The 17172-nt window shown below is 53.1% G+C and overlaps 1 protein-coding gene and 2 long non-coding RNA genes across 6 annotated transcripts in view; 2 read left to right on the top strand and 1 right to left on the bottom strand.

Moving 5' to 3' along the window:
- Positions 1-92: 92 nt before the first annotated feature.
- LOC120602809 (uncharacterized) lies at positions 93-10755 on the top strand. Of its 2 annotated transcripts, none has more exons than XR_005652852.1 (4): positions 93-1874; positions 2216-2470; positions 4951-5073; positions 10617-10755. It is a non-coding gene; the product is annotated as an uncharacterized LOC120602809 (long non-coding RNA). The 2 variants fall into 2 exon arrangements; XR_005652853.1 differs by lacking the exon at positions 10617-10755 and adding an exon at positions 6264-7740.
- Positions 9802-15787, bottom strand: LOC120602807 (uncharacterized). 3 transcript variants are annotated; one of them, XR_005652849.1, is made up of 4 exons: positions 15451-15787; positions 12084-13971; positions 11369-11512; positions 10651-10948 (listed from the first exon to the last, which is right to left on the bottom strand). It is a non-coding gene; the product is annotated as an uncharacterized LOC120602807 (long non-coding RNA). The 3 variants fall into 3 exon arrangements; XR_005652850.1 differs by having other exon boundaries at positions 9802-10948; positions 13666-15787; XR_005652848.1 differs by having other exon boundaries at positions 9802-10948; positions 12084-15787.
- Positions 15788-16041: 254 nt separating this feature from the next.
- The window catches only part of ARSA (arylsulfatase A), a 3748-nt gene continuing 2617 nt past the window's right edge, over positions 16042-17172 (top strand). Inside the window, exons 1-3 of the mRNA XM_039863048.1 lie at positions 16042-16152; positions 16467-16718; positions 16885-17125. Coding sequence (XP_039718982.1) covers positions 16501-16718; positions 16885-17125 — 459 coding nt within the window. The 5' untranslated portion in view covers positions 16042-16152; positions 16467-16500. The remainder of the gene's footprint in view (positions 16153-16466; positions 16719-16884; positions 17126-17172) is intronic.

Here is a 17172-nt window from a genome sequence, read left to right on the forward strand (position 1 = left end):
CAGAACTGCCCCCCAAAAACCAGGAAGGAGCTGCTGCTTCCACAGGGCCACACCCAGCGCCTTTGGGGGAGTGGAGTGGGACACCCTCTGGTGCCCGGTAGAAAGCTTCTCTGACCCCGGCCTCCCCGCCTTCTGCGAGAGCAGCCCCGGATTCCCGAGCCTCCCAAGAATAAACTTGAATGAACCCACACAGAAAATCTCCCCACGGCAACCCGGAAACACCCTAACCCCACGCGGAACAGTGTTTGACACCCCGTCCAGGAACAGCCCGCTCCCCAAAGCTGCCTTGACTGCTGCCCAACCCCACCCCAATATCCACCCTTCTTCCTCCAGGTCAGCCTCTGGTCGATCCTGAGCAGAGCCCTCTTCTCAAGGACGTGCCCTGAGGGGGCCCTGGCTCCCCCACCCCACTACCCTCTCAGGAAAAACCTCTGCCTCCAGGGCCCCGCTGACCCTGCGAGCCCAGTGTCCAGCGCCGTCTGTGCTCTGGCCCTGCCTCCTCCCCAGGCCAGGCAGACCCCGATGGACGTGTGGCCCCAGGATGCCCAGGCCTCCCACCTCCTGTCTAGGCTCTTCCCAAGTCCACTGGCCCCGCCTGAGTGAGGGAGTTGAGGGTCCCCTGGGGGACGGGCAGGATGGGAGGGTGGGGAAAGGGGGAGCAGGAAGGGCGGTGGGAGCCCCCTTATCTGCAGGAAGCACCTTGGGAAGCATGAGGGTTCGACTTCCTGGCCCGGCCCTGCAGAGAGGAAAGGCGCTTCCCACCCCTCTGTGTCTCCACCATCTTCCTGTCCCTTCCTGCTTCCTCTCCTGTCCCAGTCACTCAGAGCCTCCCTGCCAACCCCATCCCTCCCCCGCCACCTCCACCTTCCTTTCATCCCACTGTGGCCGCTGCAAGGCCGTGGACATGCTCACCAGAGTCCTTGACTGGCGGAGCTCAGGAAGGAGGCTGCACCTCGCCCCGCACCCAGACTCAGAGCAGCCGCGGCCTCCGGCCCGCCCTGCAAACCTGCCCTTGGCCTGAATGGCCCCCAGCCCGCCGACCCACCTAGCCTGGACCTCGTGGGGGCCCTTTAGCCTCCCCAGGCCTCCCCGCCCAAGCCCTGGCCGGGGCTGCCCAGCCTCTCCGGAGAAAACCTCACATCTCTGCTGATGGGCAACCAACAGACTCATGGTCTCCAGGCTCTGCTGGGCTCGGCGCTGGCTCCACGGAGTGCCTGGCACATAGGATGGGCACATCGCAAACGAGTCCAAGCCTGCACACTCCCCCAGCACCGCCACCACCCCGGCAACTGCAAAAATAACACACCCAGAAGCACTGTACCCACATTACGGCCTCCGTCCCGGCTACGTGGTGGGTTTACGGAGGAAGAAGCGAGGGCCAGGCGTGTGTGCTCTTCATTTTGTTGGGAAGAAAAGCCCCACAGACTCTCAGCGCCGGCTGCACAGCCCTGGGCAGCCGCCGGCCCCCCGCCCCCAGTGGTGTGCCAGGACCCACCTCCCAGGCCGGGAGTCCTTTGCCCGGCCCAGCCCTGCCCCTCTAGTGTCCGTCCTTGACGGTGAGGATTCGGGGACCCCACGGTCTCACTCCTTCTATCAGGACCAGGATTCCAGAAAGATCCATTGTTCCCACCACCCCTATTTCTTCCCTACGCTCTCCCCCCACACAGAGCAACACACAGACGGGCTTCACAGGGCCTGGGCAGTCGGGGCAGGACACCCAGAACCGGGCCTGGCGCAGGACAAGCCCACCCTGGACACCCCCGCTCTCTACCCAACAGCTGCCCCAGGCCTGCAGGCCGCAGCAAAGGCCCCAGCACTCACCCTGCACCCTTGATGCCACAAGGCTACCATCCCGCCCACGTGCCCCACTTAAGGTCAGTGGTTCCCCCCCAACACACACATAGAGCCGTCCCAACCTCTTTCAATCCTGGGGCCCGCTCCTCACCAGATCCCACTCAGCTCAACCACAGTGGCCTGTCCCCACCACAGTCCCCCTCGTGCAAACCCCCAGGTGTGCTTTCTCTCCTGTCTCACCTGACTCTGCCTGGAGCCCTCCCCACCCTGGTTTCCATGACAACCAGTGGGGGAAGAGTGGCTCTGGCTCTCAGGCCCGTCCTCCCCTCTACCCCCTGCTCCTCCCACCTTTCTGGTCCGCTCTTTCCCACGGCCCAGCTGCCTTCTAACTCATTGTTTGTCTACACCTGGCTTTCCTCAGCACAGTGTGGGCTCCCTGTGCAGAGGAAGCTTCCCCGTGTGGTTCACCGACGTGCCTGAGGCCTGGGACGGTGCACCGGCCACACAGTGAACACTCAGCCTGTGTTCGTGGAGCCTAAATCGAAGCTTCACCTGCATCCTAAGCTGCTCACGGGGCCACACCCTCTCCTGAAGCCCAGCGCAGCTTGTGTGGGGCAGGGACCCTCGACTGTCTGGCGGACTCTAAGACTGTCTGGATCTGGTGCCTTTTCTGTGGGTAGGTTTTTTTTATTGTTTCTAGTTATTAATATCTGTCAGCATATTTAGGTCCTACTTCATCCTGAGTCAGATTTGTTACATTTTATTTTCCTAGGAATACAATTTTGTTTCTAAAGAATCGATTTTTCATTTTGCTAGTCTTTATTTTCTATTTGTTTCATTCTTTTCTGTTTATTTTCTCTGCTTTTTTATTATGAGTCTCTAATTTTTTGAGCAGGTACTTTATTTCTTAGTCTTTCTTTTTCTGACAATAAAAATTTAAGACTGTAAATTTCCAAGTTCCACTTTAGTTCTGTCCCTTAAGTTTTGACAATTAGTATTTTTAATTTCATCTTGTTCTGATTTTCCAGTATCAATATTTGGGGCAGGGGGCTTGGGAATTGCTGAAAAGTATGCTTATTTAAATTTTAAAATACCCGTTTTTTTGTTTTTGTTTTTGTTTTTTGGAGGGAGGACTAACCCTTGGATACTGATTTCTTATTTTATTTCATTATGGTCAGAGAAGGTGGTCTACATAACACTGATCTTTGGGGATTTTGTGAAGACTTTCTTTGTAGCCATATACGTGGTCTATTTTTGTAAAGCTTTCCTATCCGTTCAATAGAAATGATTGGATGCAAGAATATGTGTATAAATATACTCCATTATATCAAGTGTGCTAATTGTATTCAAATATTCTATGCCCTCTCTAATTTTCCATCTGCTTGATTTATAAGTTACCAGTGAGGTGGGTTAAAATCCCACTGCTGTGACAATGGCTTTAGCAGTCTTTCCATGAAATTTTGGCAATTGTGGTTTTATATATTTCAAGACTTTGTTTTAAATGCTAACAGGTTTAGGATTATTATAGATTTCATGATAAATTGTTCCTTTATCATATAGAGCCCCCTCTTTATCCCTAATAATTCTTTTTGCCTTAATTTTATTTTTTCCAATCTTAGAGCCACAGCATTTTTTTGTGAGTATCACCTTCATATATTTTTTTCCATCATTTTTCTTTTAACCTTTTATGTCTTATGTACTTAGGGGTGCTTCTGGTAAATAGTATGTGTACCTAGATTTTTTAAAAAACAAAAAACAAATCTCACAATTTTCAGCCTTTACTGGTGTGTTTATTATGATTAATGATATGTTTTAAATCCTTTTTACCATCTTATTTTATGTTGTTTTTTTCTCTATGCTTCTTTTTTCTCTCTTTCTGCCCCCCACTTGATTAATCAGGTTTTCTTTACTCCCCTTTTCCTCAGCTCCCCTTGGTTTGGAAGTTACGATTTCTCTTTCTATCATTTTCGTAAATGCACTTAAATTTTCGACATGCGTAATTAACGAAGTCGAAAGTTAATGTGTCTGCTTCCCTTCCATGTGATAATAAGAACTTGGAATACTTTAACTTTTGTCCACGTTGTTTCTGACCTCCAACGAATGAGTCTGATTACTGTTACTACCCCATCTCACAGTGAATGCTTAGATTTAGCCGCGTGTTAACCAGTTTCTTTACTCGCTATTCTTTCTTGCATGTTACTCTTTCCTTCTGGGTTGAATTTTCTTCTTTCTAAAGGTACATACTTTAGAAATTTTTTTAATGGGTGTCTGGTAGTCACAAGTTCTTTCAGTCTTTGAAATGTCTTTCTCGAATGATAATTTAGCCAGTGCAGAATTCTGAGTCAACCATTGTTTCCTCTCAATGCTTTGAAGATTATTCTCTCTCAGTGCTGTTTTCTGGGTAATTTTCCCAATTCTGACTTCCATTTCATTAATGCTTTCTTTGACTGTGTTTAATCTGCTGTTAATCCTGTCTGTAGAAGTTGTTGGGTTTTTTTTTTTTAAATAGTTTTCAGTTTTGATAACCATAGGTTTTGTTTCTAGAAGGTTTATGTGGTGCATTATCAAATCTGCCCACTCTTTATATGGTGTTCTTAAAAAGTTAATGCAATTTAAAATCATCTTCTTTTGTCCTTAATCATTTCAAAAATATTTGCTTTTTAATTTCTAGTCAGTAATTCCATTATGTGAAACTTTTGGTGGTCTAATCCTGCTCTCGCTCCTGGCAGATTATTTCTGTGAGAATTTTGTGATTCGGGTTACGAACTGGGGCGGGGCTGTATTTACGTGGGAACCCTGAGAGCCTAGATGTGCCCCTTCAGAGGACAGCCTGCCACTAGCCTGGGACTTCTTTTATGCTAATTTCTTGGCTTGGTGGCTCCAGGACTACAAAGATTAATATAATTCAAACTCCAGAACTGATGGAGACAGGCAATGCTTACAACTTCACAAGGAGGCTTTTCTACAGGGAGACGACCCCAACACTTTCTGAAAATTGCTTAAATAAAAAATAAATGTGCAATAGGAATTTTGACAACAGATCATTCATTAAGGTTTTTGAGTGTTACATGTCATTCTAAGTATGTGACACGTACTAACTCATTTAGTTGTCACAAACTCACTGAGCAAGCTCATGTCTTTGTCCTCCTTGAACAGATGAGGAAACAAAAGAAAAGAGCACAGACTGCCTGACACGTGGCCAGAGAGACCGGGATCTGAACCACGGCGGTTGGCACATGATCAAGCCAATAAGAAACCTGCCCTGGGATTTCACCTCCGGTAAGTGAGGGAGAAAACTCTCTTCCCACTCCTGGGATGCGGAGGACAGATGTGAACTCAGCAGCTACTGGTGACCAAGATTCTAGCCTTGAGGAGAAAGCAACACTGAGAAATGTCAACACGGACGTGAGGTTCTGAGGGGGTTTGAGCCCCTAAATTTAGTCCCAGGAATCTGGCGTCACATCTGCTTTTCTTGCAGTTGGTTTTAAGAGCCAGTAAATGTCGCTTCTAGTTTGAGGGCCCACAGAATGGAGAGGCCGAAGGGCCAAATTTGGAGCAGATGCCTGGGTTAGAATCCCAGCTCAGCCACCAAACACTCAGGGGGCCTGGGGACGCTGCTTAGCCTCCCTGTGTCTCTGTGCATGCTCTGGTATGTTGGGGGCACGGTAGGCATTGTTTCACACCCACGTTCGTTCTGGCCACACGCAGGCCTCGATTCGGGTGTTGTGGGTGAGGCAAGGGGCCTGCCTTCGGGGCTCACCAGTCGCTGCTGGCCTCTTAGGCCCCTGTGTGGGCCACATGAGATAAGTGGATGTAAAATGCTAACCGTGTGCCTGGTTGCTGTGAGCTGCAGAGGAGAGCCTGTGGCCCGGGCCTGCTCCCTGTGTTGATGCTCAAATTTTTATGATCATCATAAAGCTAGTTCGCATTTGGTTTCTGTCATCTTAACAGAAGAAGTGCATTCTAATGAACATTCTTCACATATAGTGGCAAACCTTAGAGCGAGGTGAAGGATGGCTGATATTTGTTGTGTATTTTTAGAAATGGCATTAGAGTTAAAATATTATTTTAACAGTGAAATTAAAAGTGAAAAATGTCTACCTAGTTAATTTCACATTTAGGATTCCAGTTACCTCTTCATTCAAGACCATAGGTTTTGCCCACATGTTTACCTCGCTTTCCACCCAAAGGTCACAATTCAAGAGCTCCGTAGGGGTTTTTTATTATTATTTTGGTAAAAAAAAAAAAATTTTTTTATATATATATATATATATACACACATATACACACACACACATATACACACACACACATATACATATATACATATAAACATAAAATTTCCCATCTTAACCATTTTTTAAGTTTTATTTCATTATGACTTTCAAGCATACAGTACATGGGTGAGACATTTACATAGTTTATGAAACAATCCCGTTTGCTTTTTCTCTCCCTGGCCGTCCACCCAGTGCGAACGGCGCCCCCCATGCCGAGCTCTCCATCCCCGTGACCGTCTATCAACTACGAATTTGTACTTCTTTACCGCTTCGCCTCTCCCATCTTGACCATTTTTAAGTGTTAAAGAGAACGGTGTGCACGTGGAAACGGTGGCCCCACGCTAGTGCCGGAAGACATCGGAAGAGGAAAGCCAGCGGGGGCTGGAGAGTTGGCCGCGCCGCCCGGATGGCGCGGAGGCTGCTGGAGCAGGGCGAGCGCACTGACTCCAGATCTGCCCCTGCGTGGCGTGGCGTGGCGCGGAGGGACCGGAGTGGGGCGGGGCTGTCACTGCAGCGAGGGCTCAGCTTTTTAAAAGGAAGAGTTTCCTAGGCCCTCCTCCTCGACTGTCTCAGCGGCCGTGATCCCTGGCCTGCTGTCAGCCCAGTGCCACCCGAGCCCCCTCCGAGGGGTAAATCCCACTTGGTTCCTTCTTTTCGTTCTGGGTGGCATTCCATTTATGAAGATACCACGTGTTGCTCATCAGTTCATCTGCTGAGATGCATATGTGGGTTGCTTCCAGTTTGGGACAATTATGAATAAAACTGCTATGAACGTTGGTGGATAAGCTTTGGTGCGGACTTACGCTTTCATTTCCCTTGGGAGATAGAACGGCTCTGTCTGACGGGAGAGTACGCTCACCTCTGAAGGACTAGAAAGCAGGTTCCAGAATGGTGGCGCCATTTCGCATTCCAGCTTTTTCCATCTCCACTTCCTTGCCAGTACTGGGCGCCGTCTGCCTTTCTGACTTCAGCCATGTCCATGGATGTGCAGCGGTACCGCCTCGTGTGTTTAAATTCACGTTTCCCTGATGACTAATGACTTCGAGCCTGTTGTCATGTGCTTGGCCACTCACATGTCTTCTTTCGTGAAGCGCCTGTTCCAGTCTATTGCCCACTTTTAAAAAACTGGGTCGTTTGACACTGGAATTTAGGAGCTCTCTGTAGAATCTGGATACAAGTTTTTCGCGAGACGCGTGTACAGCAGCCGTTCTCTGTGTGGCCCGCCTTTCCGCTTTCGCTCCGGTCTCTTTCAAAGAACAAGTTTTTCATTATTACAGAATCCATTTATCTTTTTTCTCCTTTATCGTTCTTATTTTTTGTGTCCCGTTTAAAAACCCTCTGCCTACCACAAGAGCACGAGTATTTTCTCCTGTGTTTTCATCTAGAGGTTGTAGTTTTAACTTTTATGTTTAGGTCTATGATTTGATTTAATGTTAATTTTAGTTTGTGGTATCAAGAAAAAGTTAACGTTTGTATTTTTCCATTACGGACGTCCGATCGTCTCAGACCATTTTTAAAAATTATTTTAAAATATTCTTCTGTTGTGGTAAAATATATGTACCACGAACTTTACCACTGGAATCAGTTTTAAGCTTATGCTTCTGTGGCCTTAAGCACTTCACACGCTTGTGCAGCCGTCACCACCACCCACCTCCACCCACCTCCGGGGCCTTTCGTCTTCGTAAACGGAATCTGTGCCCATTAAACAGTAACTCCCATCCCCCGCCCCGCCTCGCCCCGCCTGCCCTCCTGTGACCACTGCTCTGTTTTCTGTCTCTCTGTGTGTGACGATTCCAGGGCCCCTTCCTTTCTGCTGAACGCCTTTGCACCTTTGTGGGAGACAGTTGGCCACATACATGTGGGTCTATTCCTGCGCTTTCTAGTTTTTCCCTTTTATCTCTATTTATATACTTTCTCCAGCACCACAGTGTCTCAATTTCTGTAACTTTACGGTAAACCTTGACATCAGGGTAGTAGAAGTCCTACGGCTTTGTTCTTTGTTAATCGTGTTGGCTGTTCTAGGTCATTTTCATTTCTATATAAATTTTAGAATCAGCTTGTCGATTTCTACAAAAACAGCTCGTTGGGAACTTGATTAGTGTTGCACTGAACCTATGACCTTATTTAGAGAGGATGTACATCTTAACAAAGCTGAGTCTTCCGTGCATGAACGTGACGTGCCCTCCCATTTATTTGGATCATCCTCGGTTTATCCTGGCAAGGCTTAGTAGTTCTCATGTAGAGTTCTTGCACATTTTTGTTAAATTTATTCCTAAGATTTTTGTTATTTCACATTATTGTAAATGAAATTTTAAAATTTTATTTTATAGTTCGTTGCTAGTACATAAAAATACAACGGATTTTGTATTTAAACTCCGTAACCTTGTTAAATTCACTTAGTTCTAGTTGCATTTTTATGGGTCCCTTAGGATTTTCTACATAAACAACCGGGTCATCCGCAAATAGCACAAGTACTTCTTCTTTTTGAACTTTTATGTCTTTCGTTTCTTTTTATTGCCTTAGTGCAATGGCTGGGACCGCCAGGGCAGTGTCCTTACAAAGCGGGAAGAGCAGGCTCTGGTGCTCTCAGTCACAGGAGGCGAGTGTTCGATGTTTCACCACCAAGTAAGATGTGACCTTCAGCCTTTTTTGTAGTTTCCCTTTATCAGATTGAGAAAGTTTCCTTCTAATCTGGCTGCAGATTTTTTTGTCACGTGCAGATATCTGGCTCTCTTAAGGGTCCCTTTCGAAACCTCACCCAATGACTCTGCTTACGTCTCCTTAAGCAGAACTAGGTCTGGCTGCAAGTGAGTCCAGAAAATGAAATTCTTTCTTAGGTGAGCACATGGCTGCCCCCTACAAAACCAGCTCTGTGAAAAAGGCAGGCCAGATGCGTGTTAGCACAGACAGCTGTAATCGGCGCCCCAGGCATGCGTTCTGGAGTAAGTCATGTTCACTCCACACTTCTAACCTACTATTCTGTTGCCACTGAACAAATGCTGTTTTTTAATTTTTACTCTTTCTGTAGGCAATTTGTTCTTTCTGGGCACTTTCAAGACCCTGTTGTCCTCAGTATAATTCAGCTGCTACACGGTGCACCGGGGTGCTATTTTGGTTTTGTTTATCCTGTTTGGCACTTGTCGTGATTGCCGAATCTAAGGAGTTAAGTCTCTCATCAAACCTGGAAATTCTCCACTGTTATCTTTTCAAATCATGTGTCTCCTTAGTATCTCCTATGAGAAATACATTCTGCCTCATGGATGAACCTTGAAAACAAGTGAAGTGTAATAAGCCATTGCCGACAGGACAGTGTGTGAGTTTACTTGTTCGAAGTGCCTAGAACAGGCAGAGTCGTAGAGACAGACAGCAGGGTCGAGGTCGCGGGCGAGAAGAGTCAGTGTTTAATGGGGACAGCGCTGTTCAGGACGATGGGAACGTTCTGGAGATGGAGAGAGCTGATGTCCCCATTATGCACATATGTAATGAAACTGTGAAGTTTTTTAAAAGATTAAACATATTTTAACTATGTTAGACCTTCTCAGTCTGACTTCTGCAAAACGTTCTTATCTCCTAGTCTATCTATTTCATATTCTGGGTAATTTCTTCAGACCCATCTTCCAGCTCAGTAATTCTCAGTTGTGTCTAGTCTGTTCTTTAAGCTGCCCATTGAAATTTTGATTATTATGTTTTTCGTTTCTAAAGTTATATTTTGTTCTTTTACAAATCTATCGGATTCTTTCTTTCTTTTTTTTTTTTTTTTTTCCTGATTCCAGTAGTTTTTCATTCCTTGTTCGGGTTTTTAATCTTTTATCTCTGTGAATATTTTTAGCATACTTACATGTTTCGTGATTTTACCCTGTGATCTGATTTTGGCTGATCCAGTCTGTAGGGACCTGGAGGGACCGAGCTGAGCCCGCACTCATGCAGAGCTGGTTTCATCTGCTCCTGCTCGCCGCCTCGATGTGACCAGCCTTCAGCCACTTCCCCTGAGTCCAAGCCACCCAGGTGGCATGTATTTAAACCTACACCATTTCAGAGTGAGTCTGTACTTACAAACTTTGAGGGGAGATTCAATTTCCATCTTGCGGTGAGATCGTTCCAAGGTCCTTCATTTATCTTTCCTGGAAAGCAGGAGGTTTTTTTTCTAGTCTTTCTAGCTTTTCACTGAGATTATGGATCTTTAAAGTCCTGACTTTGTGTGAGAATCTAAAGTCCACCTCTCACACTGCATGGGCCCAAGCCCCTGGCTCTTGTCTCCTGCGTAGCCATTAAAACCCAAACCTTTAAGTTCCTGGTATTGAGGGTGTCCCTAATATCATACCTGCTTAGTCAGCTGCTCTTCGTTTCTGCGTCATCTCGTGTCCCTGGGGACATCCCTTGCTTTCTCTACAGCTCGGCTATACGTTTAAAAGAGTGCTTATTGCGATTTTGTCAGCATTTCCAAGTGCTTTGTGATAGAGGGGTTTTAGATTACGTTGGCAGAACAGTTATTCAGCCACAGCGGTCAGCACATACAAGTGTTTAATGATTTCTTTTGCTTAACAGGTAATAAATGAATGCAGAAATGAACAGAAAGACATTCTGCATTTTAAAACATTTATACACACCACAGCAGGAGGCATGAAAGACAGAGCAGTGACCAGAAGGGTTCCACCTGGTCAGCCACGCCTTTTCGTTCCCTGAGGACCTTGGCATCTTGATCACGGGTTGCCGGCTCACCCCAAGCTCTGACGTCATCCATCGATCCCTCACTCCATGGCCGCCCAGTTCCTTGAGCGCTCAGCTAGGCTTTGGGTGTCGATTACAGACCCACGTGTGGCTGGTCTGCAGACAAGAATTTAATACGTGGAAGCCGTGGCTACGAGGTCCCTGGAAGGCTGACAGAGCACTAGTCTGAGCACCTGGAAGGAGACACAGTCTCCCCACAGCACCGCGGACCTCGTCCCCTCAGGCCTTGCTCCTGTGCCACAGTCGGCAAAGTGAGGGGTCAGAAAGCCAATGCCTGAGGCCGGCTCTGACACACCACCCCTCCTCATCGGGCGGGGCACGCCACAGAGCTCTGGGATCCACCTGCGTGGGACAGCGCACTCCTCTCCCGGCCGGACCCACAGGCCCTCTTCACTCTTCCAGGACAACCGTTAAGTCCACGTGTCTCAAATGGCTGCCCTCCTTTTGGCCTGGGTCCCTAAGTGACTATGTGGAGCGCAGCCCCTGTCCCTGCCCGCGATGCAGACTGGGCTTTCTGTGAGCAGGAAATGAACATCTGTTGTGCTAAGTCACTGCCACCTGGGGCTTACCTGTCGAAGTAGCTGGTGCTTCCTGGACTGAGGCAGGGGGACCCTCGGGAGCCTCCGGGGGTGTCCCGTCCAGAGAGCCTCTGGAGTGAGCACGCGGTTGCATCGTCTGGCCGCCAGTGTGTCCACCACGCTGTGCCTTAAGAACTGGGGAATTAACAAGACAGACTCATGTACCCACTGTGTCCACTGTGAGATGCACAGCGGCCCAAAATGAATGTCCTGTCTGACCCCCAAAGGCCCCCTTTGGTCAGTGGGCTGGCAGGGGCTAGGGCGTGGACAGAGTCTGGGAAAGTGGCATGAGTCTGGGGTCCCATCCCCGCAGACCCCGTGCCCCCCGCAGGGGAGGGGGGCGGCACAGCCCTGGGATTTTCCGCCAGGTCTTTCCCGCTGGCAGCAGCTCCAGCCTGCGAGTGAGTCACGTCCAGGATGAGGAAGAGGGGTCGTGACTCTCCGGCATTGTGACTCAGGCCTGGGCCGTGCTCCTGGGACCGCGGGACTTCCCAGCACTACCCCCTCCTCTGACACTGCCCTGTTTTCGCCCCAGGGGTGACTCCGTGGCCAGTGAGCCCAAGTCCTCTGAGACCACGCCATTCCTGTTGGCCATCACAGGGACCACAGCGGCCTAGCCACGTGGCCTCTGCCACCGCACTCCGTTTCTACCCTCGAGCGGCTGGCCCAGAGCCCATCGGGCGCCCCTCCCTGCACCGGAGCGCACCTGCGTGTCCAGGCGAGGCCACCTCAGGTCCTCCCAGGATGGCTAGAGAACAGCCGGGCCGGTCGAGCACAACGCGGCCCTCGGATGAGCCTCTTCCGTCACACTGAGGTGTTTCCAGCCCCTCGGCTCCGTCGACGTGGGCAGTCGTGAGCCCAGGTTCTGGTCACCAGAGCACAACAGCCAGCAGTACCCAGTTCCTGTGCCGCTGCCAGGCACGCACCGGATGGAGGCCAGTCTTCCCCGACAGCTGTGCCTCTGGCCCACGCCCACATGGTGGCAGCAGAGAGCCTGCCACGGCCAGGCCACGCCACACGTCCGAGACCAGACGCGGGACCTGCTCAGGAGGCCACTCCTGAGCCCACCTAGACCCCTGGATGTCCCACACCTGGTCTGGCAGACCTTCCTCTGGGACAAAATTAGCATCGTGACAAAATGCTCAGGCGATGATGTGATGAACTACAGTGACAGATTTGTTTCGGGAACCAGTCAGCCACCTATCTGGTGTCGTTCACAGGGGCGTAACCTGTCACCAGGAGTGGTTTCTGTACCTACTCTGAAACTGATTCTCCTTCCTGCCCTGAGCGAATCTTTGAGGTGGTCTCTTAGAGTCGTCCCCCTTGCCATAAAACCTGCCCTCTGCTTGCAACTTGACTCTCTGACGGTTCTTTGGCTCTTCGGCTCCACACCTGCTTGTCACCCAGATAACCCCTCAGGGCCTCAGCTAAGATGTCCCCGTGGGAGACCCTCCCTCCCTGGAAGTTCTGTGGCCCCTTCCCAGCACCTGCCAGCACCCCACCCCAACAATAACAGCAGTGATGACACAGACCTGCCACATGCCGGCAGGGGCTAAGTCTTGCTGTGTTCCCCACCCACCAAACAGGATGAGTGCATTCGCCATGATACTCCATCCATTTACGGGGGCCCAGTTCACACCTGAGCAGCTGGGCGAGAAGGAGCAGGGATCTGGCAAGTCCTCACTGCGAAAATGACATCCCAGGGGACTTGAAGGAGGGGACAGAGCTAGCCATGCCCTATGGGTTAGGAATTCCAGAGTTGGCACAGCATAGTCAGGGCCCTGAGGCTCAAGGATGCGACTGACCCGCAGTCGGGCAGGGGGTAAGGGACAGCACCACACACTGCCACCTCACAGCAGCCACGGCACTCCTGAGCAGTACTGCCCCATCTGCTCGGCACCACCACCCTTTCCGCGAGACCTCCTGCCCCCTCACCATTTTGATGGGGGCTGCAGGCTGACTTTATTCAGGGCCACCGCAGCAAGTGCTCAAACCCCTGTGATGACATTTTGCAGTGGGGGAGGGAGAGGTGGCCTCAAGTCGGATTACAGCGTGGGCAAGTGGGGCTCGGTAGTGACGGGTTTCAGGACACATTACCCCAAAGTGTGGCAGTTGGGCATGCTGACGATTTTAAGGGAGAGGAGTTGAAGAAAACAGACCCCCTCAATCCCCGAGCCAGGCCATCGAACCCTCGTGTGAGAAGTGCCCCAAACCTGGAGGAAAGGGGGCAAAGGGAGAAATGGGAACAAATGCCTTGCAAGGCCCCCCAATTCACCACGTGACCTCACCTCCTGACTTATCACGTACTCCTGCAGACCTGGCATGAAACGCTCAGGTTTGACTGTTCCTGTGGGTCCCCGTGGACTGGCGAAGGCTCCCCTGTCATGTGACACTTGTGAAATTAACAGACGTGGATGCTTTTCTTCTGCCGGTCCGTCGTCAGTTTAACTGTCAGATGGACCAGGACCTGAGGGTCAAGGGAAGCTGTCTCTCCCTGCGCGGGAGAGGAGAAGGGTGGGGGCAATGGATGATCAGAGAGGAGACATCTGGGTGAGGGGTTCCAGCTGAAGGCGGGCGGGGTGGCCGGACGTCACCTGGGGAGGGCAGGGGGCCAAGAACCTTATCGGGTGTTGAGGATGGAGAGTTTCACCCAAAGCTGGGTTTTATGAGGAAGGGCACCGATGGGCTTGGTCGAGGCTTCAGGAGCCAAACTGAAGAGTGGTCAAGCAAAGAATCTGTCACCTGCCACTCTCCCCTCGGCTGAGGCGTGCACCCACCAGGAGCACCTGTCTGGGACTGGGACCAGCCACACGACCTCTGGGTAGACCAGGTGGGCAGCAGGAACGGTGGTGGTCGCTGAGGGCCAGGAGGACGGAGCAGAGGGGGCGGGCAGAGGCCTGAGCGGTGGCCTCTAGGACCCCAGGTTCCTACGTCGGCTGGGCTCAGGAGCCGTGTTCTCCCTGCGGCAACTCACGCACACCGCTCACCCGCCCAGGCCGGGGAATGAGGGCGTCTCTCACCCCAGCTTCTAGATCAGAACCAAACCCTCGCCCTTCCCCATCAGGCCCCTCTATTCACTGTGGGTGGTGGTTCCAAATTAGCCATGTCCCAGGGGTCCAGAGCCACTTCCCGACCCCAGCAGGCTGCCTGCCGTTGGGGCGCTGTCCCTCTTGCCAGCTCCTGTGGCAACGTCAAAGAGCTCACAGCTCCAAAGCCTCAGCCGCCCACAGAGGCTCCGCTTTGAACTAAGGCTACGGGCAGCCACGCGCCTCCTCCCCCACCCGGGTCGGGCTGGGCCAGCCCGTGTGCGCACACCTGAGCTACTCGCGGAAGCAGCGCCAGCCGTGTGCATGACGTGACAGCGCGGGAGGGCTCTGCCCAAGAATCAGGGCAGGTCCTGGCTGCCTGGGGTAGCTCTCTGCAGCCCACGGGGCCCGGACCGCTTTGGGCTGGTTCCCTTCTAACTCTAACGCTCAGCGCCCACAGGCCGTGATCGCTCCAGTAACAGGGTCAAAGATTTTGGGGCCGCGGACAAACTTCCTGTCCCGGCCCTCACCCAATCCTGCGCCCACGCACAAGCCCAGTAACCACGCTGGAATGCGACGGCAGGGCGACGGGCCGGGGACTAGCCCCCTCTCTGCAGTCGGGGCCCTTCACATCGGCCCCCACAGCCCCTCGTCTTGAGCTCCCAGTCGCGTCGGGAAAACGCCAGCTCCCCAAACAGGGCTGGACCTCAGTGGAAGCCGTGTCCTGGGCCCCACCCGGGTCCCAGAGGCCTATCCACGGTCCCACGGGCTCCAGGGTCAGGAAGCGCGGGAGGCCCTTCCCAGCCAGGAGCCCAGGTCCTACTGCTCCAGAGGGCAGAGGGCGCAGAGGGCGCCCTTAGCTTACGGAGGGACCTGAAGCCAGAGAGCGGCGGGGGTGACTGCCCTAGGGGAGCCGCTGGGGGGCAGTCACTGCAGACTTCAGGCGGGCTGTCAGCGCACAGAGTACGAGACCCACCTAGCAACCCTGCGGACACCTGGCTTTAACTTCCAGACAGCTAAACAAATGGGACCAAAAAGTGAAGTCACCTGTCCAAGCGACACGGCCAGGACCAGTCATCCCTCCTCTTCCGATGGGTCCTTCCCACTGGTGCGCCCTGGAGGCAGACCAGACCCCCGATGTCCGCCACACGCCACACACAAAAACACACCACACGCCGCGTCACACACAAGCCACACGCCACGAGCAGCGTTGAAGGAAAAGCCAGCAGTGGTTTGCTAGCTCGGCGGGCGCCCAGGACAATGTCCGCGCTCAGGTCCAATGGGGACGGACAGCCCCCGCCCCCGCCAGCCCGGGGGCCAGGACAGCCCCGCGCACGTGGCGCGGACGCCGGGGTGCCACCGACCGCGCGCCAGCGCCAACGGCCTCGGGCGCACAGCGGCCGGGCGCGCGCCGCGCCCCGCCCCGCGTCGCCCCGCCCGCCCCGCGTCGCCCCGCCCCGCTCCGCCCCGCAGGGCCCCGGCCGCCCCGACGCGACTCCGCAGTCCCGGCCTGTCCCCGGTGCGAGCCGGCCCGGCCCGCCGTAGCCCGGGACCCTCAGCGCCCGGCCCTGCGTCCCGCCCCGCCCCCGCCCGGGGCCGCGCGCGGCGGGTCACGCGACCGCGGGGCCGGCCGGGGGCGGGGCCGGCGCGGAAGTGCCAGGGAGCGCACCGCTGCCCGCCGCCCGCTGCCCGCGACCCGCCCCTCGGCCGGTACTGCCCTCGAGTCACCGCGCCGGACCCCCCCCTCGGGTAAGTGTCATGTGACTTGTGTCCCAATCACGAGCCTGGGCCGGGACCCCTGGGTGAAGAGGGTCAGATTTCTGCCCAGAATCTGTAGGTGTCCTGGTCCAGGAGGGTCTCCAGGGAGACGTGTCCCAGGTTACTGCCTCCTGGGCTGTTTGTGGCGGAGCTGGGTTCCCCGGTCACCCAGTCCACTGGGACTTCAGGAAGAGGCTTGTCTGGTTCAGGGGATTATTTGGGCCCGGGGTCTCAGGGGAGGGTGGCCTGGGGTCAGAGGTCTCTGGGCCAGAGCTTGCTGGAGCCAGTTTGCCTTCCCTCCCAAGGGTCTCTTGTGACAGCCTGTCTGCACCGTGTGCCATGGCGATGCTGTGGGCCCTCGCTCTGGTCTTGGCTGCAGGTCTGGACGCTGCCAGGCCCCCTAACATCTTGCTCATCTTTGCTGATGACCTGGGCTATGGGGACCTGGGCTGCTATGGCCACCCCAGTTCGGCCACCCCCAACCTGGACCAGCTGGCCGCAGGAGGGCTGCGGTTCACAGACTTCTATGTGCCATCGTCCCTGTGCACGCCCTCCCGGTGAGTGGGGGCTGGAGTGCCTGGACCAAAGGACTGTCCAGTTTCTCCCAAGTGCCCCCTGGACTGCGGTGGGGGCGGGAGAGGGTCTGCATGTCTGCAGTTCCCCCGCCATGCCCTTCTCAGTCATGGCTTCTCTGTCTCTCTGTCTCTGTGACGTGCCCTGTAGGGCCGCCCTCCTGACTGGCCGACTCCCAGTCCGGACAGGCCTGTACCCTGGAGTTCTGGGGCCCAGCTCCCAAGGGGGCCTGCCCCTGGAGGAAGTGACTCTGGCTGAGGTCCTGGCTGCTCGAGGCTACCTCACCGGAATGGCTGGCAAGTGGCATCTTGGGGTGGGCCCTGAGGGGACCTTTCTGCCACCGCATCAGGGCTTCCATCGATTCCTGGGCATTCCATACTCCCATGACCAGGTAGGAACAGCTGGGGCCCTGGGCGCCCTCTTAGCCAGCCCCACCCC

Source organism: Pteropus medius, unplaced genomic scaffold, assembly GCF_902729225.1.
Source record: "Pteropus medius unplaced genomic scaffold, Ma_sr-lr_union100, whole genome shotgun sequence".
In the NCBI taxonomy this organism is placed as follows: Eukaryota; Metazoa; Chordata; class Mammalia; order Chiroptera; family Pteropodidae; genus Pteropus; species Pteropus medius.